We start from the raw sequence: 25,223 nt of genomic DNA on the forward strand, positions 1-25,223 counted from the left end.
TGCAAATATTACTAGTGGCTCTGAGGTTTCTTTAGCCAGTTCTCAGCATCCCAGGGTGAATAGCATTAGGCCCCATTGACTTGAACTCATTCAGATGTGTCAGAAGATCTCTAGCATTCCTTACCAGTTGTAACTCGTTCTTTGTCTTGGCTTTCTCGCTTTTTTCCCTTTTGTCCCTACATGCTCATGCTATTCCCATGTATGCTTCCTTGTTGACGTTCCTTGTATGTATCCTTTTTAGTTGTTAGATAGCTAAAACATTCTTTCTGCAGCTACATTGGCCTCCTGTGGTCATTTTAGTTTTCCTGTGATCATCAATCCAATCACAGTACCCCTTTTTATGGTCTGATTTCTCGACTTAAAGTTCAAAACTAAATGTAAAAGTCTTGCCTACAGTCAGGTACATTCCATATGCCCCGGTAGGGTTAGAGTTCTTCCTGTGTTAGCAGGGTGCTCCTTGCCTTTCTTAGCTTCAGCAGTTTCCCTTTGCTTGAAGGTCTTCATTTCAAGAGGCTCTTTCAGTCTCTTCAGTGTCACTGTTGCCACTTGCATTACGATCATCTTGTCCAACTTTCAAACTAGTTCCTTGGCCGTATCTTTTAGAAAAAGACCATCTTTATTTAAACTTAGTCATTGATGGAGAATTTGGTACGTTGTTCCAGGGGTTAATTAATGTTACAAATTTATATCTTATTTTCAGCCTGAATTTGCCTAACTCAAAGTCCACTCATTGGATTGTGAGCTTTCTCTTCTAGACTGAAAAGCCTATTTATCAAATATGTTTGTATTGATGATCGTCACCCCTTAATCATGTTTTGTTAAGTGAAATAGATTGAGATGGTTGAATCTATCACTATAAGGCATGTTTTCTAATCTTCTAATAATTCATGTGGTTCTTTCCTGGAACCCTCTTCAATTTATCTGCATCCTTTTTTAGTAGGAAATGGCCTGATTCCCCTTTATATGGGCTTCATTCTGCCATCAACTAATTCCCCTTATATGGGGTCCATTCTGCTATCAGAATAGGCTTGTCCTAGGGCCAGAAAGCCAGGCCCAAGCAATTTTATTACAAAGATGAAGTAGAGACTGAGTGGCAAGTTTTCATGACATACCAATTTCTTAGTCATTAGCCATCACAAAGCAAAGTATTGATTTATCTGAGATTTAAAAAATGTCATTGCTGTATCTACATAAGCAATAAATACAGCTCCCCTTACCAAACGAAAGACATCTTTATGGATTTCTTCTGTTGAAGAGAAAATATGAAGCAGAATTCACTGTAGAGTAAAATATATACTGCAGTAAACCCTACGTTTAACCAACTTTGGAAATAATGGATACTGTCCCCAGCCCTCCCGCTCCCGTAAATGCCAATGACTCAGCAGAGCCAGTGGGAATGGAGGAGCCGCCACCAGAGCATCTGGGACCGTGATGGACAGAGGAGCCACTGCAGCTGGGGCTACCACAGCAGGGTGGGTGCCTGGACTGACAGTTGGCAGGTGTCCTACCAGGCGGAGCCCTGCGTGGAGGTGTGCCTGCTCCAGGGAAATTTAGTTTCCATGGGAATGCCCAGCCTTGGGTGGGTGATGTGGGGCTCATGGCAGGCGAGCTCAGAGGGTCTGCTATGAAAACAGCGCAAAGAGCCTGCTGCTGAGCGCTCTCTCCTGAGCCCGCTGTGTTCCTGCCAGGTCTGGGATGGAGCACTCCCTAATGTGCCTTGCAAGGTGTCTCCAGTCCTGCACGTTTGAATTTAATGTGCTTTTGACATTACCAGATGCCCCTTCCCCCCATTAGCCCATTAAATTGAGGGTTTACACTGCTGCTGAGGATATTCTGTGCCAAATAATTAAAAATTGTATGCACTACTGACAAATTTTATTGGTTAATACATAAAATCAGAGGCTCTAGTGTGGCAATAGGGAACACACGTCACCAGCTGTAGGATGGTGGTAAATCAGTCTGAAGCCCCCCCACCCCACATCTCCCAAACCTGGCATACAGACTCAGGTGTGATGGTGCAGCCAACACTGGCACTAAACAAGGCAAGAGCCTGCTCCAGAACACGCTGGCACCTTGCCCTCTGAATGCAGCAGGACTATGGCAGACAGGTTCACCCCAGTAGGATCCAAGTGAGGTGTGCAGTAAGAGGATTCTATGTGGGACAATTTGGGTGCAGGGAGCTTTGCTAGGGGGTGCAATTATAGGATAAGATGGATGAGTATGCCTGGGTAGCTTTCAGGTGAAGATGTTTGAGGCTGTGTGGAGGTGAGTGGGTGCTGAGGGAGTGGGGCTTGGTCATGTGGGAATTCAGGTGCAGTTAGTTGGGGATCAGTGGCATGGGGGCCTGGATGTAGGGCCTCATGGTGGTATAAAGCTGTGGGGCTCATCAGGGCAGGGGCTGAGATTGTGGGGTGGTGGTAGGATATGGAGAGCTAGGGGGACTTCTGGGTGTACCAGAGAGGCTTGGCAATTGTCTGGGCATGGGAAATCTGGATGCCCAGGCATTGGATGGATGAGTAAGCAGCTCTCCATCCAGAGCTGAAGAGTGATGGGGACAGGAAGCAGGGGAGGATGCTGATCTTCCTACAGCTGCAGGACTGTTAGACATAGCGCTATTCATTCCATGCAAGGGAAGAGAAAGTCCTGTCCCCTCCTGTCTCCAGTCCAGTTGGGACTAGCAGTTGATTCTGGCTCCGAGTAGGAGTCGCTGGCTGTAGTATCCCTAGCTTGCTGCTGACTGTTCCAGGTGCCAGAAATTATGAACATGTCCTGTAGGTAATGGTGTATGACTGCTAATGCAGCTTTTGTTTGTTTTCCTGTCAGTCGTTTTCCTGTAGAGAAGTGTTTTAAAAAAAAAAAAAAAAAAAAAAAAAAAGTCTGCAGGTGATATGAATTCAGTGCACATGCTGTGGCATAGAACTCCCCCAGCTGTGTTATACACACATTAGTAAATCTTTTGTGGAACTTTCCATGCCTGAAGAAGTTGTCATAAACTGAGAAATATCCTGGTAACCCACATAAAGATTTTCTTTTGTGGGGAAGATGATTTCCTGTAATACTGCCTTCCATTTACAAGTACTCTAACATCCAACAAATGCTTAACTATTAATAGTTTGAATTTTTACCAAATATGTGTATGTCTTCCCATATAGAAGTAGAAAAATGTGCCTTCAGTATAAGAATGTCAGTGTATATGTTTGCAGTTTCTTTTTAGCCCACAGAATTCAATCTCTCCTCAGTTAGGAATTACATTGGTTGAAATTCCCTAGATGAAATACATTTCATCTCTGAGGTCAAGCTGTACATTGGCCAAATTACAGAAATGTTGTATAATGTGCAGCTTTCATTATGCCTAGAACCACCCCTCAAATACAAGAAATTGAAACAATAATACTTTACTTTTTTTCATAGAAACACCTGAAAAAGGTGGTATAACATGAGTTTTCCATGACCAAGTATTATAGCAGTAGGTGTGTTTTAGACTCAAACTTACCTCGTTCCAAAATAATGATTGACAGTTGATTCATATAGTTGAACAACAGAATAGCATGGACTATTTAGTTAATATTTAGGCAGGAGAAAAAGATTCAAAGTCACATTATCAAAAGCATAAATTTTGTGGATAGCCATAGTTAAGCTATATAACTTTTTTTCTTTCATGATTAGCTATTACTGTCTCATCTAATGTTTCTCACTTTCAGTGTTATCAAAAATGTTGATGGTATAGTGAGTATTAAGCCACTGGGAGAAGCAAAGACGTATGTTAATGGGAAACATATTTCAGAGTCAACAGTTATGCATCATGTAAGTAACACATCACTATTATAGAAATAAATTTATGCATGGCTTTGAAAACACCTGACAAAAGTGGTAAATATGTTAATTTCAAATTTTGAGAAGTCTCTAATTGTTTATCATGACAGATTACTGGATACTTTCATTTTTCTAATTTTGGTGGATTATATAATTGTTAGATTAAAGACTGATGGTAAGCATGTCTCTGTTTTTGCAGGGTGACAGAGTGATTCTTGGTGGAGACCATTATTTCAGGTTTAATCATCCAGTAGAGGTTCAAAAAGTAAAAAAGCCTTGTGGGACTACTACTTCATGTGATGGGCCAAAAGATTTTGAATTTGCAAAAAATGAACTTTTGGTTGCACAGAGGTCACAGTAAGTATTGTAGCATCTTCCAGTTGAAAAAATAAACTGCTCATCTGGTAAGGCAGCGCTGTGTCTTCAAGTACTATTAAAAATGGGCATATAAAATACACAAAAATAACAGAGAGGAAGCCATGTTAGTCTGTATTCCAATAAAATAAAACAGCAGTCATGTAGTGCTTTAAAGACTAACAAAATTATTAGTTATCTAATCATGTTAGTGTGTAAAGTGCTACATGACTGCTGTTTTGTTTTGTTACACAAAACTAAGTGAAAGTTGGAAGAAGGAAAACAGTCATTTTTTACTTCTCCTAAAATGCAAACTTTTAAAGTTGAATACACACTATATTGCAATAATAATCATGAAACATTTATTACAATATGTAATGATTCATAATTCTTATTATGACATGTTTGCATAAGCATGACTTCTACTTAAAATCATCTTCTCACATAGAATCTTTTTGCTTGCAAAGGATTAAATTGGGCATTTATTCCACTACAAAATTCAAACTTTCATAGAGGATTATTTCAAAAACAGTATAATATGTTTAATGTCATTCAAAATGAGTGAATATGAAGCAGAGGGACCGCCTCTTGAATTTCAGTAAGTTGGCAATGGCTCTCTTAATACTTTTCTGTGCCTGGGCTCTGTGTCACCAGAAGCACACTCATAACAAGTGGTAGTGGTGGTGGCAGCTGTCCCAGGAACTGTAGCTACTCTTTATCCTTCTTGTCTGTCTATTCTACAGGCTTCTTCTTTTCAATCCCCCACACTTCAGTTTTGGTTGCAGGCTTTCTCTTCCCACTCTGATTGGGTCAGTGAAGGAGTACAGAGTATTTTAGCCATACTTTGTGGAGCAGCAACAGCACCAAGATGGTGAACAACTTTTGTATCCAGCTGTAAGTAGTACAGGTTGGACCTCCCATGTCTAGCACCCTTGGGACCTGACTGGTGCTGAAAGAGGGGACTTGCCAGACCAGGGAAGGTCTTCTGCCACTGGCTCCCAGATTACCTCTGCCCCATATCCGGACCCCATTATCTCTGGCCCTGTTGCTGCCTATTGCAACCCCCTGCTGCTAACCCCACTGTTGGTGGCCCTGGCTTAGAACCCTGCTGCTGCTGGCTGCAGGCTCTGGCCCTAGACATGGCTCCACTACCATCTGCAAGGGCAGCAGCCCCAGATATGTCCCTTGCTGAGCTCTCTGGTCTACCTATGTCCCCCACTGCTGCTGCAGTGTTCTAGCCTGGCTGCATCTCACTGCTGTCACTGAGGGCTCCAGCACAGGCTTTTCTGGTCCATGAACCTCTGTGGTTCTGTCACACCATGGATTTTGCTGAACCAGAGAATCCCAGTTTTTAGAGGTATAACTTGTAGTAAGAGATGCTGAATTGGGATGTGGTGCTGTGTTTGCTATAAGAGAGCATGCTGTCAATCCACCAGCCTCACTCATGGCATTTGGAAATCTACAGTCTTAATTGACTTAAAGTAGGGCTCTTCTAATCTGTGTAACTGTAGATTTGTGAATTACTCGAGCAAATCCTATCTGACAATGAGTATCGGAGAGGCAGCCTTGTTAGTCTGTAGCTTTGAGGACAGCAAGAGGTCTTGTGGCACCTTATAGACTAACAGATATTTTGGAGCATAAGCTTTCATGAGCAAAGACCTGCTTCATCAGATGCATGAGTGGGGGTGTGTGGTGGTTTCAGAGGGACACTTAAAGAGTGGGGCCCCAGAAAAAGGGAGGGCCAGAGCTGACAAGGTCTGTTCAGCAAGGTGGAGAGGGCCCATTATCAATAGGAGGTATCAAAAGATTTAAAAACAAGTCAGATCAGGCAGGGGGATATGAGCCATTGTCAGAGTCTGATGGGGCTCATATCCCTCTGTCTGATCTGACTTGTTTTTTCCTGTACTACAGGACTGATTTTTTTTTTTTTTTTTTTTTTGTTTTGTGAAGATACAGACTAACACAGCTACTGCTGCATTTTCCAGGTAAATCAATAGATCCATTACTCAATTTTTTTCCCCTTCCCAAAAGCACTTTGTGACAATAGGGAGATGATTCTACATATGCTTGGTGTTAGAAGAACACTTGGACTAAAGACAGTAGAAGTTCCCCTAAACGTGTCCTTTCATCCACAGAAAGATTTCTAAGTTTTGATACTGGCTAAAAGACTATCTGAATGGGTTTTAATTGCATACATCATGGTTAGCAAGGACATGTGTTCCCATCCCAGGCTCATATGTACTCATGATGTCAATTTTCTACCGTGTCACATTGCTTACAGACATTCTGATTTCAGCAACCTGTAGGGTTGTGACTTAGACACTCACAGGATATTGTAATCAAAGACGTTTTGGCTCCTAATGCCATCTTGGACTCTGTAGTACTTTGGATTGGAGTCTGTTTCTAAATAAAGTCCCAGCCTCTAGTGATGAGTACTGCTTACGAGTCACCTACAGAAGAGCACCCATAGGAAGGCTCCTTGAAGAAGAAGAGCTGAAGTTTTTCACCTTGTGCATTAATAATGGTTCTCTGAGATGTGCACTCCTATGGGTGCTCCACAATACAACCCTCCTCCCCTTTCCTTGGAGTTCTCTATAGGGCTCTTTAGGGGGGGAAAAAGAAAGAGAGTAGCTTATACCTGTGCAGTGCTAGATAACCTTGAGGCAGACCACGAGGTAGGGAGAGCACGTGTGTGGGCTCAGTGGAAACTACTACCAAAAACCTCTGATTAGAGGTGCCTGGGGTGCATGTACACCTACAGTGGAGCATCCACAGAGGGGACACATCTCAAAAGAACCATTGTTACTGCAAAAGGTGAGTAACTTCCCCTTTTTCACCTCAGGGCAGAATCAGGAAGAAGGGAGAACATATAATTAGTAACCTACAAAAATTCCTAACACCCGCCAGTCTAAATGAGAGGTTTTTGGACATAAATTTCATTTTTGAAGGAATCAAGTAATGAATAGCTAGCTAATTAGTCTCCAAGAGATTGCTTGTGTCCATTCCAAATTGGTTGTGCACTTGCACATGCTCAGTCTTCGGAAGCTTTTTGCCCTAACCAGTAGCCATAAGGTCAGTGCGGCGCCCCCCAGTGTGGTGCCGATATAGCAACCAATATATGCACTGCACATACACATCCCTACTCCAGCTCAGTTCCTCTTTGCTGCTCTGCCAGTCATTGGAGCTCTTGCTTTCTCTGTTCAAATCATTTGCTAGTAGCCTATTGTAGTGCAAATAGTTCTTAAAGTAGTGTAAATAGTTTTAGTATTTGATAGTTTCTGTGTTTTTACTAATGGTTGGGGCAGGGCTTTCCATACCCCTTGGCACTGGGCAATGCCTGGCTTGCCAGGCTTTGTTTTGTTCAAAATGTGGCAAATGTATGCCCAAAAGTGACCCCCATTCAGCCTGTTTGATTTGCTTTGAGGAAGGACACTTACATGATTGCTGTTCAATTTCTAAGGCATTTAAAACCAGAACTTTGCAAGATAGGGCCCAGTGCCTTAAAGTTCTTTTAAGGGAGGCAGCTCTTAAGCCTCAAGAATCTCCAGCAGGAGCTTAGGGCAAAGTGCACTGGCACTGTCAACCACAGTGCTGCCGAAGGACTCCCAGCACCGAAAGCAGGTGCAGGCACCGTTGCCTTCTCGGTGCCATAGGAGTCAATCTCTGGTGCTGATGAAGAGGAGGAAGCGTGAGAGACATCGCTTGCCAAAGTCAGAATGGGTTGGCCTCAAGTCCACGGCTTTGATGCACACTATCAAAGGGCAGGAGGTGCTTTTATTGAAGCTAGGGCGGAGTGGGAGCCCGCAGGCACTGGGCTTGCCCTCAATGCTGGAGGCACTTCGAGTGGCACAAGGACTGCTGCAGATGACAGTGCCGGGTCCTTCTCAATCTAAAAAGGGTAGGCACCGTAGCACTGAAATGGAGCAATGAGGACTCATGGGCATGACATGGGCGCCAACCCCTGCATTCACATCAGCACCGACACCATATCTGGTGCCGAGTGCTCTGGTGCTGACCTACCAGATTGTGGACCAGTTTCTAGTGACTTATGATCTGGCATTGTCCTTGGTGTGCACATCGGTATTGACTCCAATGGCCCAGCCTTGGTCGTCTGTCTCTGAATCAGTGTTGGAGTTGGACACCTTCTACTCAAGCCCTGGACAGAGCAGGAGCTTGAGAAGGTTGCAGCACAGCTGTCGTAGGTGCCGTAGTTGTTGCTTGGACAATACGGGTTGGCCGCCAGCTTCACAGGTAACTCAGTAGTGGCCCTTCTGGACTCCGTGAGCATTTTACAAGGCACAGGACCAGGCTGCAGCAGTACCTGTAATGGTGCCAGGGGCCCCACCGATCCCGTGCTTGGCACTGTTTGGTGTTGCTGGGCACACCAACACCAGAACAAAAACAGGAAGGGTGGTCATTGTGAAGCCATGTGCATGTACCTCATCAGCGTCAACCTCAGTACTGTCATCAGCACCGTCGCAGCAGGACTGGACCCCTTCGGTGCTGGCACCATCTGTAATTGTACCTCCAGTGCCAATGGAGCAGACACCAGCCCAAGCACTGGCACCGACTCAAGTGCAGGGAGTGGTAATGGCACCATTTGTGCCACCTGTTGCAGGGTTTTCTGGCCTGCAGGTGCCTATGCCAGCTCTGCCTATGGTGCCCCCAGTTTGCCTATAATTTTCATGGGGGTCCCAGTGCTTGAGCAAGTCACCACTGCCCTCCCCCTCCAAATGGAGGCACAAGGGCTATCATCATCTTTCTCCCTGGATGAGGCATTGGCAGGCTTATTGGGCTCACCTGTATTGGAGGATGGCAGGGCATTTCAACAGCTCCTTAAGAGAGTGGCCCAAAACTTGAGGGTTCGAGCGGAGGAGGTTTGGGATGAAATGGACCTGGTCACAGACATTTTGTCCTCCACCCACCAGGGTGGCTCTGCCCATAATCAAAACAATTGCCACTATGGCTAAAATGGTTTTGCAAACGCTGGCTTCTGACCTTCCTATGGCCCACAGGAATGAGAGACGGTACTTTGTCCTGTCCCAGGGCAATGAACATTTGTTAACCCTACCCCCTTACCTAACTCCCTGGTAGTGGACGCCGCTAACCATAGCAAACGCCAAGGGTTCCAGGGTCCCTCTCTGAAAAATAGAGAAGCTAAATACTTTTTGGACCTCTATGGGAGGAAGGTATATTCAATGAGAGGGTTGCAATTAAGTATTGCGAACCAGCAGGCTTTAGTTAGCAAGTATGCTTATAATACAGTCAGCGCCCTGTGGAGGCTCTGAGATGGTGCCACCCGAAGCCAAGCTGGACTTCATGGCCATGGTGGAAGAGAACAAACTGATTTCAAGAGCAGCCCTGCACACAGCATTGGAGTCTGCAGGTGCAGCCACAAGGGTTATGGTCTGTGGAGGGGCAATGCACTGGGCTGGGGCTGGGGGTGGGGCTTGGTTGCAGGCTTCTGGCCTGCCTCATGAGGTCCAGCAGATGATCCAGGACCTCCCCTTTGATAGCCCTACCCTATTTTCAGATAAGACGGATAAAAGACTGCATGGTCTGAAAGACCCTAGGGCCACCCGATGATCCATGGGCCTGCATACACCTGCCAACCAATGCAGGCATTTAAACCCCCATCCTCAGCAAAGACAGTTTTCGCAGCCTCAAAGGGACAGCAGTAGAAGGCAGAACAGGACGGGCAGGCGCTGTTCAGGCCATCAACCTCGAGGCCTCCAAAAGGGCCCACAGGAGTCCAAGCCTCAGCTTTGATGGCACAGTTGAGCGTCAGACTGATCTCACCCACTCCAGCATCCCCACTTTTTTCATTCCTCCTATTCCCCTTTTACCATATGTGGTGCAGCGTCACCACACGCTGGTGGGTCCGATGTATAGTAGAGAGGGGATGCGCCATTCAGTTCTCTTTTTCTACCCGCCTTCCAACCTCCTTCCTTGTTCCTCTTCAGGGACCCCTCTCACGAGATCCTGTTATGGCAGGAATTGCAATTTCTCCTGGGTTCTGGGGCCATACAAGAAGTTCCTCCCAGGTTCAGAGGACAGTGGTTTTATTCCCAGTATTTCCTAATTTTGAAACCACAGTGGGGGCTTGAGACCCATTCTGGACCTCGGAGGTCTCAATGAGTTTGCAAAAAGATAGTTTTGTATGATATTCCCGGGTCTCCTATTCCCAGTGCTGGAGCTGGAGGGTTGGTTTGCAGCTCTCGACTTACAGGATGCATATTTCAATCTACTCTCCTCACAGGAGGTTTCTCAGGTGCGTGGCAGGTGGGAACTATTATCAGTTCACAGTGATGCCTTTTGATCTGTCTGTGGCCAAGGGTCTTCACCAAATGCATGGCAGTGGTAGCAGCGCACCTGTCAGGCAAGGGGTGCAGCTTTTCTCATCCCTGTATGACTGGCTAGTCAAGGGTTGTTCCAGGGAGCAGGTGATCCAGCATGTACAGTTGCTCCATCAAACCTGTGTACACCTTGGTCTCTCAATCAATGAGACAAAGTCAGTGTTGGTCCCATCTCAGTCAATAGAGTTTGTAGGGTCACGACTGAATGCCAGGTGTACCAGGGCGTTCCTGCTGGACGACAGGTTCAGGTCCATGGGGACCATCATCTGAGACATCCTAGCAGTTCCCACCCCGACAGCCAGGTTGCTGCCTGCATTTGCTGGGTCACATGGCAGCGTGAACCTTCGTGGTACAGCACACCAGATTGAGGATGTGCCCTCTACAGCTATGGCTGTCATCGGTATATCACCCTGTAAGAGACAGTTTAGACTTGGTGGTTATGGTACTGACACAGACTTTGTTGACCCTGCACTGGTGGTTGAACGACGGGGTCGTCCTGACAGGAGTCCTCTTTGTCCCTCAGCAGCCCTCACTTTCCCTAGTAACAGATGCTTCGGATTGAGGGTGGGGAGCCTACCTAGGTCAGCTATGAATCCAGGCTCTTTGGAGTGTTTCGGACTTTTGCCTCCACATAAACGTGAGGGAGCTCAGGGCCATCAGACCAGCATGTGTGACTTTCAAGGCCAATCTGGCAGTACATTGCATGTCAGTTAGTACAGACAATACAACAGCGATGTACTATATCAACAAACACGATGCACGCTCCTCTCCCCTTTGTCACAAGGGCATGATGCTCTGGGACTTCTGCATACAGCACAGAATCATGCTGCAGCCTCTTTACCTGCCAGGTGTGCACAATTCACTGGTGGACCAACTCAGCATGTCCTTTATGGATCATGAGTGGTCTCTCCAGCCAGAGGTCATTCATTCTATTTTCCAGAAGTGGGGGTATCCCCAGGTCGATCTGTTCATCTCCCACCTCAGTGCGGTAAGAGGAAAACGTCCTGCATTTCACAATCAGAGCCGGGGTCCTGGGCAGACGACTTCAGTGTCCCTGGTCAGGCAGGCTGATGTATGTGTTCCCTCCAGTTCTACTAGTTCACAGGGTCCTCCTCAAGATTCACTCAGAGGGGGGCACTGATCATCTTGGTGGCACCGGCATGGGCCCGTCAGCACTGGTACTCGACCCTCCTGCACCTGTTGATCCACAAGCAGATGGTGTTGCCAGTCTGGTCAGACCTGCTGAAGCAGCAAGACGGGGACTGCAACATCCCAGTCTCCCGTCGCTGCACCTCACAGAGTGGGTGCTCCATGGCTGAGGGACCAGAAGCTGGCCTGGTTGGAGCCCATAAAGGAAGTATTGCTAAATAATAGAAAACCCTCCATGAGAGTTATTTATTTGGCTAAGTGGAAAAGGTTTTCCATATGCATGTCTGACAGAGGGCTACCTCCCTCTCAAGCCCCCATCCCGTTGATTTTTACCTACGGGGTCTGGTAGAGGAGGGCTTGTCCCTCCCCTCAGTTAGGGTGTACTTAGCTGCTATACCAGGCTTTCACCTGGGTCATGGAACGTCTTCTGTGTTCTCAGACCCCATAGTCAAAAGGTTTCAGAAAGAGTCGAGCCCCAGGTTTGGGCACCATTGCCCCCATGAGATCTCAATTTGGTGTTAGCCAAGCTTATGGGGACCCCCCTTTGAATCCCTGACTACCTGCTTCCTGCTGTTTGAGTTACAAAACAGAGTTTTTGGTGGCAGTCAGCTCAGCCAGGAGGGTATCTGAGTTGAGGACATGTTGAATGAACCCCTTGTATTCAGTGTTTCACAAGGGTAAGGTTAGGCTGAGCCCTCAGCCTGCATTTTTACCTAAGGTGGTCTTTGTGTTTCATCTTAATCAAGACATTTCCCTATTGGTATTTTACCCCAAGTCCCATGCATTCCCGAGGGATCGATGTTTGCATACCTTGGAAGTTAGAAGGGTGCTGGCCTTCTATATGGATAAGACTAGGCCCTTTAGAAGAATGCAGCAACTCTTTGTGGCAGTCGCTGACCAGATGAAGGGCCTTCTGGTTTCTTCCCAGTGGATTTGCTCCTGGATAATGGCGTGCATCAAGAAGTGTTACAAGCTCACGGGGGTTCCTCCGTCTCCAGTTAGGGCACACTCCATGAGAGCGCAGGAATCATCTGTGGCATCTTTCGCGCAGGCACCTGTCCAGGACATCTGTACAGAGGCCACCAGATCCTCAGTTCATATGTTTACAGGACATGACACTTTGACGCAGAACGCGCGGGGAGATGCTGTGGTGGACAGGGCTGTCCTGCAGTGTGTTTGGGGGGGTCCGACCCCACCTTCTAGGCCCTGGCTTATATTCACCCAACTTGGAATGGAGACGAGAAATCACTTGAAAAGACAGTTATCTGTTCTGTAACTGATGTTCTTCGAGATGTGTTGCTCATGTCCCTTCCAAAACCCTCCTGCCTTCCCCACTGTCAGAGTAGCCAGCAAGAAGGAGCTGAGCGGATGGGGGGCTTGGGCAGTGCATATATTGGTTTGTCATGAGTGGTGCCACACCTACCCTATGGCTACTGGCTAAGGCAAAAAGTTTCCGGCGGCTGGGCGTGAACCAGTGCACGCTCAACTTGGAATGGACATGAGCAACGCATCTCGAAGAACATCAGTTAAAGAAGAGGTAACTCTTTTAACTCTTTTTTTTTATATATATATATATGTATATATAAAACACATTAAGAAATGTTTAAAAGCTAACATTTTAATTTCAATTGCTCACTACTTCCAGCCTTGAATCAGAAATTGAAGAGGCACGATTGAAAGCCAAGCAAGAAATGATGCAAGGTATCCAGGTTGCAAAAGAGATGGCTCAACAAGAACTTGTTTCTCAAAAAAAGGTCTATGAAGATAAGATAAAATCACTAGAAGCAGAACTGGTAAGTTACTTAAGCTTAATTAAATGAAAAGGTGTCAAACTGTGTAAATTTTCATGTTGTCTCTCATGCCTCAACAACTGAATGTCAGACTTTATACCTCCTCTCCTTTGAAACACTTAGAAAGGCCAGCTATCACACACAATATCCCAGCTATAATACAATCCTTTTGCATGGAAACAAAAAAGCAGTCATGTAGCACTTAAAAGACACAATAATTTACTAGATGATGAGCTTTTGTGGGACAGAACCACTTCTTCAGATCACAGCCATACCAGAACAGCCTCAATGTGTAAAGGACAGGTCCAAAATTTTTCATCAAGGTTGACAAATCAGAAGAGCAGAGGGACGGGGTGGGGGCTGGGGGTTCATTCTATCTTGTATTTGTTCTGTTCATGTGCATGTTCTTGGGGAAAATCCTATTGCCAATAGGATGCAATTTGAAAGATATGCTGATTTTATATAATTCAGAGAGCATAGTATATGGTGACAAAAGGATAAATTTGTGATCCCTTACTTCCCTGCAAACATTCCATATGATGTAATACTGGATGTTCATTGACTGGGATATAACTTTGTATTGCTGGGAAAGTGGATTTATTTCTTTTAATTTGTGGTTGCCGTAAATCTCACAGACTGAAGCTGAAGCATGTGATTTCACCCCCATCCCCCCACACTGTTCATTCTGTCCATTTGTTGTTCTAGAGAGAAGAATCTCATAAGAAGCAAATTCAGGAAATGAACAACCAACAGAGTGCTGACAAAATACACAAACTGGAAAAAGCAAAGCAACATCTTGAGTTGGAAGTACATTTCAGTAAGAAGCGTTTGGAAATGGAGACATTGGCCACCAGACAGGTAATTTTTAAGATGTGACTTTTGTCAGCACTATCATATATTTAAACAAACCCTTGTAGTGTTAATCAACTCTCTTATAAATTGTCCTTTCCAAAATGATTTTTGAGATAGCTGCATCTTTTACCTTAAGGAACTGCCCTCTAAGTCAGCTGTTTGGGAAATGAGAAATAATAAGGCCAGCTATAATTTTGTGTAATGGAGGCTCCATTGCTGATAATTGAAACTTAGGGGAACAAGGAGCTCACCAAAAATGATGGCCTCAGGTATAAATGCAAACAATTTCTAGAATGCTAACTATTTGGGGAAGCTATCCGAGGAAGCCAGAATATTTTCAAAACTTGTTCAATTGGATGAAAACATGAAAGGAGACTGGGCAGCACCCCCTGAAAATGAGGCATTAGTACTAAATAGTATAAATAGTTGTAAAACCTTGCATTCTGACCCAACTTATGTTTCTATATTTGCTGAGTACAGTAGGTACTAAAACCATTATTTTTCTTAACTGTTAGCACAAGTTTTCTTTCATTTTTAAGCTTCTGTGATAAATTTTCTTATTTTAAAAAAAAATAGAAACATCTATTCCTTTTTTTCTTGAAGCTGGTAGGTCCATTTTAATAAGTGTGCCAACATATACATGTGAGCATCTGAGCAAGAAATGAAAATTGATAGAATATATATTAGGCTTAAATAATGCATTAGAGGGATCAGATCAGAGAGGACCTGATGATCAAGTGTGCACCCTCAAATGATAAAATAATCCCTCACATCATTTTATTCTCTGCTTCTTGTAAAAACATTGTCATGTATGGATCTATTCTACTTTTCTTTAGGCCTTAGAAGATCATACTATTCGTCATGCAAAGATTCTTGAAGCTCTGGAAGCTGAGAAACAGAAAATCACTAAAGAAATAGAAGTTCTGCAAAAGAATCGTGGAAATGGAAATAAAACTATAATTAGTATGTGGTGTGGTAGGGACAAAGTTGTGTGTAGTGTAATTTTCATTCCATTTTTTATTTCTTGTAGGGTTGGGCAGTGGAGAGGCTTTCTCTCCTTCTCAGTTCCTGGGAGGCTTACTTTCTCATAGAGAGATCTCTTTAGTCTATGTTTTCACCACCCTTCTTGTGAGAATAGTAACAGTGAGGGAGCCGTGCTAGTCTATATACTACCAAAACAAAAAAGCAGTCAAGTAGCACTTTAAAGACTAACAAAATAACTTATTAGGTGAGCTTTTGTGGGACAGACCCACTTGTTCAGACCATAGCTATACCAGAACAGACTCAATATTTAAGGCATAGAGAACGAAAATCAGTAATCAAAGTGAACAAATCAGAAAAAAATGATCAAGGTGAGCAAATCAGAGAGCAGAGGGGTGGGGGAGGGGGGAATCAAGAATTAGATTAAGCCAAGTATGCCAAACAGCCCCTATAATGTCCCAGAAAGTTAGCATCCTGGTTCAAAATTATTAAATTATCTTCTTGAGAGGAAATGACTGCAGTTCTGGCTGAGATGGGATTCAAGTAGTTTACTCTCTTCTGCCAACTTGTTTCTCTCAGTTGTGTTGAAATTACAAGATCTCCATTTTTATTGCTGGGATACTGTCCTTGCTCTGCTTGAGATATGCATGTCAGGCTGGGGCTGGAGTGATAGTTTTGGTCACATTTGGTTGGGCTGGGTGAACAAACAAAAACAGGTACATTAGCATACTTCATCAGCAGACCCAAAGATTCTCCCATCATCTTACTGTTTAAGTGTTGTGGGAAGAGCAGCATAGTTGTGGAGGCCAACCAGACAGTCCAGGAAGGGAGAATGCATTTGATTTTGGAACCATCGAGACATGATACATGCCATGACTTAAAGGGGTTTGAAATATCCTTTGAAAATGTAAGCTGCTTTTTTGGGTTCAGTGAATTTTTGAAGTCTGCCTTGTTGAGTGAACTCCTTTAGATGTCTCCTTTTTTTGGTCTGTAATAATTTTATGATGCTTGATCCAATCAACCATAATCTTGTGTACTTTTTTTATTTAGTTAAGCCTACATGGAATTCCATGAAACTCTCTCTTATGATCCAGGAGGCCAATACCATTAGCAGCAAATTAGGAAAGCACACAGTCTTTTGCAGGTGAGTTATCAAATTCACTTGGGGAACTTGTGAAAAAATAACTACACTTTTATGTTGGATGTGGAAAGAGCTTGTCTCTTTTTTTTTTTTTTTTTTCTGGGAAGACTTTTGCATAGCATGGTGTTTCTTAACTCAAATCTGTTCATCAAACTAGCTTTGCCATGTGGCAATGAGCATATTAGGCCCTGTGGGCTTGCAAGCTATAAATGAACTGATTTGTAATAAGTACACAACAGAGAATTTTACATTCAAGGCTTCTCAAGAGCCTGGATCTTGTATGTTCTTCAAATGATTGCTCATGTCCATTCTGATAGATGTGTGTGTTGCAAGCACCGTTGTTGGAGACATTTTCCTCCTAGGAGTACCCATGAAGCTGGCTGTGGAGCCCTCTGAAGTGGTGCCAATGTGCATGTAAGCAGCCAGCCCTCACCCCAGTCAGTTCCTTCTATCTGCTGTGACGGTCAGAGGAGCGCTTAGCCTTTACCTGTGCAAGCACACTCCCCAGCTTTGGTAACAGAGATCAGTTATTAATAGTTTTTAGGTTGTTGATTTGGGGGGGGGGTCCACCGCCTCCAAGTGTTCCACCCCAGACCATGTGCCATAGGGTTTAAGGCTTGTGACTAGTGGGAAGCCTGTGCCTGCAGGCGACCCACCTAAATGCTGCCTTGGGTGTCTGGGACAGAAGTACGAGGCAGAAAAGTGCCACATTTGTTGGGAGGTTGACCCCAAATGAAGAGAGATTTTTCACTTCAAGCAACTCAGCGGAGGAGAAGCTATGACCAACAGACTCTGCACTTTCCACCTCCCAGTGCACTTTCCACCTCCCAGTGCACTGGCCTTGGTGCACAAGTTTTCGGTGCCAAAGAAACACTAGGGCCACTACCCCTGTTAAGATACAGGATGTGAGTGCTCAGCACTGGTCGTGTTCTTGGGTGCCACGCAAGAAGAAGGTGGACAGGGTCTGCTCTCCATCTCAGCCAGTACATAAGGACCCTGGTTGTGGGAGGCTCCTCCACTGAGCTCCAGCACCTCAACTCCAGCTCTGCAGAGGAGTCCATGGAGTCCACTGCTGATCGACTCCCTGGTCCAGGAGGTAGAGAGGAGATGGACTTGCCCTCAACTCCAGACACAATCAAATTTGTGTCAGATGCCAGGTTAACTCATGTATCAGAGGGGTAGCCGTGTTAGTCTGGATCTGCAGAGCAACGAAGGGTCCTGTGGCACCTTATAGACTAACAGAAAAGTTTAGAGCATGAGCTTTCGTGAGTAAACTCACTTCTTCAGATGCTGGAATGCCAGCATCTGAAGAAGTGAGTTTACTCACGAAAGCTCATGCTCTAAACTTTTCTGTTAGTCTATAAGGTGCCACAGGACCCTTCGTTGCTCTAGGTTAACTCATGTTGCTCCAATACCTGCCCTGACCCAGACATTGGTACCCAGTGCACTGGCCACCACAGTCCCATCTAGGGCACTGGAAGGTTCTGCACTGATACCTGTGGCACCACAAGTGACCATGGCATTGGTGTTTTGTGCAGCCTCTGATACGACTGGTTCAGCAGGCACTGACGTTCATTGTGCCAACGGTGGTTCACCCACTCCAGTGCTCGGGGAAGCGCTTCGTGATGCATGGGCTCACGTTGTCATGGCACCACACACAGGCAGCAGGGACGTCAGCATTGGCATCTCCATGGTTGGCACCCAAGGACTTTTCTAATTAGAATCCTCAGTTTTGGATAGGAGCAGCTCTAGGTCATGATCCAGGCACCGATCCCACCACAATTCTCAGCACTGATTCTGGCACTGCTCACAACCCCAGAGTAGTCATCACTCGCTCTCTGTGCAGTCTTGGCCTTCATGCTGTCAGGGCTATGTGCAGTGGCCCTTCTCGACCCTGTGGGCCTATCATCAGGGTCAGAGCTCCAGGGCCACTTGGGCGTATTCTACGTCTCAGGGTCTTGCATGAGCTATGGAGGTCTCTCACACAGTGGCAGCTCCACCTGCTGATTCTGTGCATCCATGGAACTGGTTGTCCCAGGGGCCAGTGGACAACCTGTTACCCTAGGGAGTGGGATGGAGGAACTAGAGGGCCCAGTGCCATGAACCTTCCTGTTCTCCTCTCCTGATGAGGCAGTGTTTGGAGCTTCAGGCATGTCCTTGCCAGCCATGGACTTTAAGGACCACCAGGAACTTCTTCAAAGGCTGGGAAAGAACCTCAGCAGGTGGAAGAGGTGGACATTATGGTGGAAATTCCAGAGGCGGAGGGTCCTTACAAAGTGGCTTTTCTCCTGATGAAAAACAATTTGTGCCACAACAAAAACATTGCAGCAAATGCCGGCCTCCATCCCACCTCTAGCCAAGGGGGTTGAGAGGTGCTCTTCTATTCCCCAGGCTGGCCATGAACACCTATATACTTTTGTGCAACCTGGGTCCTTAATGGTCAATGCTGCCAACCATAGGGAAGGCCAGGGTCGGGCAGGCCCCACCCTCAAAAATAAGGAGGCAAAGAAGGTGAACCTCTTGGGATGGAGGGGTGTATCTGTCAGGGGGCTTCAGTTTGGTGTGGTGAATCAACAGGGCGGTGTTGAGCTGCTACATGTTTAATATCTGGTTGGCATGGGAAAGTTCCATGAACACCTACCTTCAGGCTCAAAACAGGAATTAGGAGGGCAAGATGGTCTCTCACACAGCCTTGCAAGCGACCCTGGATGCCGCAGACTACACTATGGCCATAGGAGTAGTTAAACGTAGAAATACCTGGCTTCAGGTATCCGGCATTCTGCCTGAGGTCCAGCCAAGGGCTGTTTTGAGTTCAACATGAACTCCAGGCTGCATAGCTTGAAGGACTCCCAGACTATGCTGAAGTCCTTGGGCATTCATATCCCAGCACCACAAAGGAGTCATTTCAGACTTCTGCCTACCCTCAGATACTATCCTGGTCTGCAGAGTCAGGATGATAGTAGTAGTACTAGTAATAATTAATAACAACAGGAGCAAGGGTAGAAATGGCAGAAAGTGCTGCTCAAGGTCTGCCTCTTGGTGGACCCAAGGCCCAGCCAAACGGCAACAGGGCCCCAAACCAGGCTTTTTAAGGTGTGCCCTGGGGGCAGATTGCCATTTAGTGAGACTGGTAATCTTCTCCTTGTGAACTCTCACAATTTTATCATGCATGGTTCCAAATCACCTCAGACTTCTTGGTTCTCTGCCCAGTAGAATCAGGTTACTCAGTTTTCTTCCTTTCTTCGCTTCCATTCCCTATCCAGGTCCATCTTCAGGGATCCCTCTCTCAAGCATCTCTTGCTTTAGGATGTGCAGTTGCTTCTCTTGTTAGGAACAGTGGAGGATGTCCCCCAAGGAGTTTTGGGGCATGGGATATCCTCCATGCCCTCCCCTGGTGGATGTAAGGCAGCATGGTTTGTGCAGGGGTACCCATCACCAAGCCCCAACAGACAATGACCCTGGCAAGAGATGCCTCGGCACTTGGTTGAGGGTCCAACCTAGGCAACTTGCTAATTCGGACTGTGGTCCTAGCAAGAGCTGGGGCTTCATATCAATGTAAAAGAACTCAGGACTGTGAGACATACGTGTCTAGCATTCTGGCAACACTTGCAAGGGGCCTGTGTAGTGGTCATGGTGAACAATACAGCAGCAATGCTTTTTGTAAACCACCATTTTTCAAGACCATGTGGTAATAATAGAAAGTGTGCGCTGTAGTCTCTGGATGTTAGACATGCACTAGCTTTCTATAGTAATCGCACAAAGCCTTTTCGTAAGTCTCAACTTTTTATTGTCATTGTAGAAAGAGTCGGGGACAACCTTTACATACATCAGTCATAACTACTGGTGGAGGCCAGTGATGATATTTGCCAATTCTTGAAAGTCTCTGAAAGTTCATTTCAGGTTAAATAGATTCAGTTATCAAAGTATTGTAGATCCATTCTGCTGGGGCTCACATGCTGGGACATGGAACCTGGAAGACCACAAGAAAAAATCCAAGATGGACACTTAAATCCACACCCTTGTTCACTCTTGTTGTCCTGTGTGTTCTTTTTTTCTATTCAGGGATAAAGCCCTTTGTTCTTCCCATAGTCCCTTGAGGGTCTGCCCCCATCTGAGTCAGGTGGGCTGCTGTGGCAAACTGCCATTGGATGAATCCCAGGTAAACAGTCTCAAATTACTGAAATGCACTTGTTCCTTTGTTTCAGCCCAGGTCACTTGATCAGTGGACTGAATTCCATTGACAAGTCCCAAAGATCTGGAATGTGGATTTGGTGTCTGAGCACCTGGTTTCCACCCTATTGTTCAGCCCCAGCCCTTGCTGGGGCTGAGTTCACACCTCCTATAACGAAGCTTAGCACTGAAACGTTTTCTAACACAGCTACATAGCTAAAATCTATAACTTTACCTACCAACATGATACAGACATATAAGTAGCATACACAGATTCAAGACATTGTTAACTTTCCTTAGACACCTCACGTGGCCCTGCTGGCGCAATATTTGGGGCCAATAGCCACAATGGGCATTAAAATGGCTTCCAGACCCAATATGAAAATATGGCCATGTGCCACGGCCATGCGCTGGTGTCCTGGCTGGAACCATTCGGACTACCTCCACAGGGCCAACAAACCTCCCAGGACCTCCCCCAACTGCTGGGGGTTGGGGGAGGGGTGGGATTGTTCAGCAGACGACACCCACCCCAAGAGCTTCAAGGACACTCAATACCATGAAGTCCTTAGCCACGCATACACTTGTTGCGCAGCAGAAGCCCTTTAAGCTGCAGCTCCAGCAGCAGTCCCTGGCCATTCCAATTTCATGGGGGCCCAGATTTCTAGCAACGAACGGGTGTCACTCCTGTCACCAGCCTCCCTGTCAACATTCCAGGGCTGGTCACAGCTGGTTGAAATCTTCATCAAAAGGCTTCATTTCATTGTGTGCTCAAGATCGGAGTACCTGTGCCAGTGGATATTGCCTTTCTGAACAGTCTGTCCATTCCTCCAGGCCTGGCTGACTGTCACGTTGGACCACTGTGCCCTCAGCACTATTGCTTTGGGATATGCTACTCCCCCTCCCATGTCCTTTTTTTGGGACTCCTCTGATGAGCAGCTCTTCCTCACAGAGGTTCTACCATCCCCAAGTTTAGGAATGACTGAAGAGGTGCCTCTTTAGTACAGGGGCAGGAGTTTTTCTACTCCCTCTGCTTCCTGGTTCCCAATGCAAACAGAGGGTTGTCACCCATTCTGGACCTCTGAGAGCTCAACAAGTTTATGGTGTCTCAAGCTCCTCATGGTACCTTTAGGCTCCATCATCCCCTCTCTGGATCTGGGGGACTGGTATGCTTCTGTAAAGAATGCGAACTTACACATTTCCATCTATCCATCTGTATCTCCAGTTCACAGTGGCCACCTGCACCTTCAATTCACAGCTCTCCTCTTCAGGATCTCCACAGCCTCCAGGGTGTTTACTGAATGCATGGCAGTGGTGGCTGCCTTCCTCTGCCATCATGGGCTCCAGGTGTACTTGTAGCTGAACAACTGCTTCCTTTGGGGTAGTCTGCAAATCAGATTCAGTTGCAGGTGATGTTCACCAGACAGACTCGGGACAAGCTGGGCTTGCTGCTCAAAAGTCATCTCTGACAGTGTATACTTCTTCAGGGCAATTCTCGACATCACGCAAGTCAGGACATTCTTCCTCGATCATTGGTACCAAGCTTTCATTGAGCTCCTGCATTCCCTCTCTGAGTTTCCTATCACCATGGTCTACACGTGCCTTTGGCTGCTGTGTTACATGGCAGCCTGCACTTACATGTGCCATTTGCCAGGTTCAGTCTCCGCCTTCTCCAGGCATGGTTGGCCGAGGTGTACTATCTCAGCTGGGGCAACCTAGACATTGTTGTGACCCTGCCTTGCCATGTCTCTTATGTTCTCCGCTGTTGGCTGTCTCTGCAGAACACAATCTTAGGCATTCCCTTTCATGCTCCTCAGCCCACAGTATCCCTGGTTACAGATGAGTCAGCTTTAGGCTGAGGTACTCGTCTGGCAACACTCACAACTCAGGTCATGTGAACAGTGGAGGAGTTGTCACTCCACATCAATATGCACAAGGTCTAGGCCATTCACCTTGCTTGTCTGGCACTTGTATTTCACCTCTGTGGCCACTGTGTAGCAGTTGTGATGGATTATGCAATGGCCATGTATTACATCAACTGGCAGGGGAGGGGCATGTTCCCCCCTCCTTGTTGCTCAAAAGGTCTGCTCCTGTGGGAGTTCTGCATAGGATGACTCCAGGTGAATGGAGTGGGCTATCTCTTGGGTGTCCAGAACCAGCTGGCAGACAACATCAGTCATCAGTTCCTAGCCCATGAGTGGTCAATCTGCGTGGACATCACCCCGAGATTTTCGAAAAGTGGGGCTTTCCCCAGATGATCCTCTTGGTGCTCCAGAGCAATTGCAAGTGCCCTGCATTCTTGTTCTTCCAGGGCCTCAAGCAGGGATTTGTAGTAGATGTGTTTTATCATTACACCGACCCTGGCACTGCTTTATGCCTTCCTTCCATTTTCGCCTTGTGTACAAGGTGTTCCTCAAGGTTCACAGGGACAAGGTGCACTTAATCCTCATAGCCCCAGCCTGGGTTCTTGACCATTGATGTCCCACACTGATTGGAGCTTTCTGTGCTTCTATCAATTTGACTTCCCATAGTTTCAGATCTCATTTATGCAGAACCATGGTCACCTCTGCTGCGTGGGCCTTTGGTCTCTTCACTTCATAGCATGGCAGCTTCATGATTGACTCCTGACTCGTGGGCTTGTTCGGGGTTAGTATAGCAGGTCCTCCTTAGCCGCCATAAACTGTCTCCAGGATGGTCCTACACAGACAAGTGGAAATGCTTCTCCTGCTGGTGCACCCAGAACAATGTCACACCTCTGCCTTCCTCTGTCCTGCAGATGTTGGACTACCTCATGCCCCTGAAGCAGCAAGGCCTTGCTTCTTCATCCATCAAGAACCTGGTAGTCATATCAGCCTTCCACCCTGGGGAAGGTCGGCATATTAAGATCTCCCTGCTGCCAGTGATGGCACTTTCTACATGAGTTCAGGCGTCCTTATCTACCTTCCGGATGCATCTGGCTCTCCAGCAGATCTGTCATGCTGTGTGGTCCTCTGTGCATGCCTTCATGTGTCACTGTAGCCAGACAGAACCCCTCCCTTTGCTCTACTCCATTTTGCCTTTCCTAGGTGCTTCAGAGCACGAAAGGGTTAAAAAGAGACAGCCCAGCCTTGGAATGCCGGAGAGCGCAGATGTGCTTATCTTAGCCACGGTCTTTGATGCTCCTCTTTGATGCTCTGGAGCAAAGCTGATAAGAACAATGGGCTCATTAACAGCCAGGCCTCGGACTGCCCTGGGCTGATTACCATCAGTTGACTCGCCTGTATACTTGGTTCCAGATGGAAAATCTCTGGTCCATTAAGAAACAAATGCCCTCAATTGTGTCTACCTTGCAGGTGTGAACTAAGCCCTTGAACTCCCTGTGAGAACCAGCATCAGACATTTTAATTCAATTGAAACAAGGAAGAAACGTGCGTGACCCAATGGGTATAAAAGAGGGGTCTGACAGACCCCCTATTTGAGCTCCAATTATCTTTCAGGCGGGACAGGAGGGTGTGGTCTCCCGAGGTCCCCGGGGATGCCTGACTCCTCGAAAAGAAAAGACTTCTTCCCAAGGGATTGAGAGAAACTGGCCAAGCCATGTTGTTAACGCAAGGGTGAGAATAAGACCTGCTAGGTATTTTATCTTTTTTTTTTTTTGCGTGCATTTAACAAGTATAGATCTATGAATTAGAGTGTATGCTAGCTACTTGTAATCAAAGTATAAACCTTGTAACAATTGTAAACACAAGAGTTTAACCTGTTAGATGCATAAACAAAGTAATTGATTAAGTGGTAACCTGACTCCTCCTCCTGCTGTGCAAGCTGAACACAAACAAAGAACCCAGCTGCTTTCAGCTGCTCTAAGCCTGGTCACCGGTGGGGCTCTGCCCTAGCATTTGAAATCTCGTATTAATACAAGGGCATAAGTGGCATCTTACCTGACCATCAGCTAACAGTCACTATGCAATTGTGCAGTAATCTAGATGGGACGCAGCCTTCAGGGCTGCAATCTTAGAGTCAGCCATGCATTGCTGACCCCATCTCCAGGGTTTAGCTAGGGAATCACCTAACTTGAATAGATATGAGCAAGCACTCGAAGAAGAAAAAACAGTTTCTCACCATTGCAACTGTTGGTCTTCGAGAGGTGTTGGTCATAGGTATTCAAAACCCACCCTCCTAACCTATTATCAGAGTGGTTGGCAAGCAGGAACTGAGGGGTGCCAGGTCATCTGGGTCATATATAGGCTTCACCATAGGCACCACTCTAAGGGGCTCCCCAGCCCACCTGGCAGGCTAGTTCCTCAGGAAACTTCCAACAGCCATGCACGTTCGTTCATGCACACCTATCTCAAATATATATGAGCAACATATCTTGAACTACTATTGGAACAGTGAGTAACCTTTTTATGAGATATAAATAACTGGTTTTATTTTGGAATTTCTCACTTGAATCTAACTGTATTACAAGAAAATTTAAGAGAATCAACTTGATTTTAATAAGCCCTTGATATTATTTTGTTACTTAATCAAGTTTCTCTAAAGTAATCTTGATTTGTTGTTGGCAAGCTATTGGCTTTTTATTATTCCACTCGTGCCCTCCTTTGTTAATTTAGTGATCAAGATTTTTGTATTTTTTTTTAT

General features: G+C 46.0%; 1 protein-coding gene across 1 annotated transcript in view; it reads left to right on the plus strand.

Annotated features, from left to right (window-relative positions):
- The window catches only part of KIF14 (kinesin family member 14), a 109,935-nt gene that overhangs the window by 33,880 nt on the left and 50,832 nt on the right, over positions 1–25,223 (plus strand). Inside the window, exons 14-19 of the mRNA XM_075002959.1 lie at positions 3,702–3,804; positions 4,013–4,170; positions 13,318–13,465; positions 14,168–14,320; positions 15,151–15,277; positions 16,346–16,439. Of these exons, the coding sequence (XP_074859060.1) occupies positions 3,702–3,804; positions 4,013–4,170; positions 13,318–13,465; positions 14,168–14,320; positions 15,151–15,277; positions 16,346–16,439 (783 nt within the window). The remainder of the gene's footprint in view (positions 1–3,701; positions 3,805–4,012; positions 4,171–13,317; positions 13,466–14,167; positions 14,321–15,150; positions 15,278–16,345; positions 16,440–25,223) is intronic.

This window comes from Carettochelys insculpta, chromosome 9 (assembly GCF_033958435.1).
Source record: "Carettochelys insculpta isolate YL-2023 chromosome 9, ASM3395843v1, whole genome shotgun sequence".
In the NCBI taxonomy this organism is placed as follows: Eukaryota; Metazoa; Chordata; order Testudines; family Carettochelyidae; genus Carettochelys; species Carettochelys insculpta.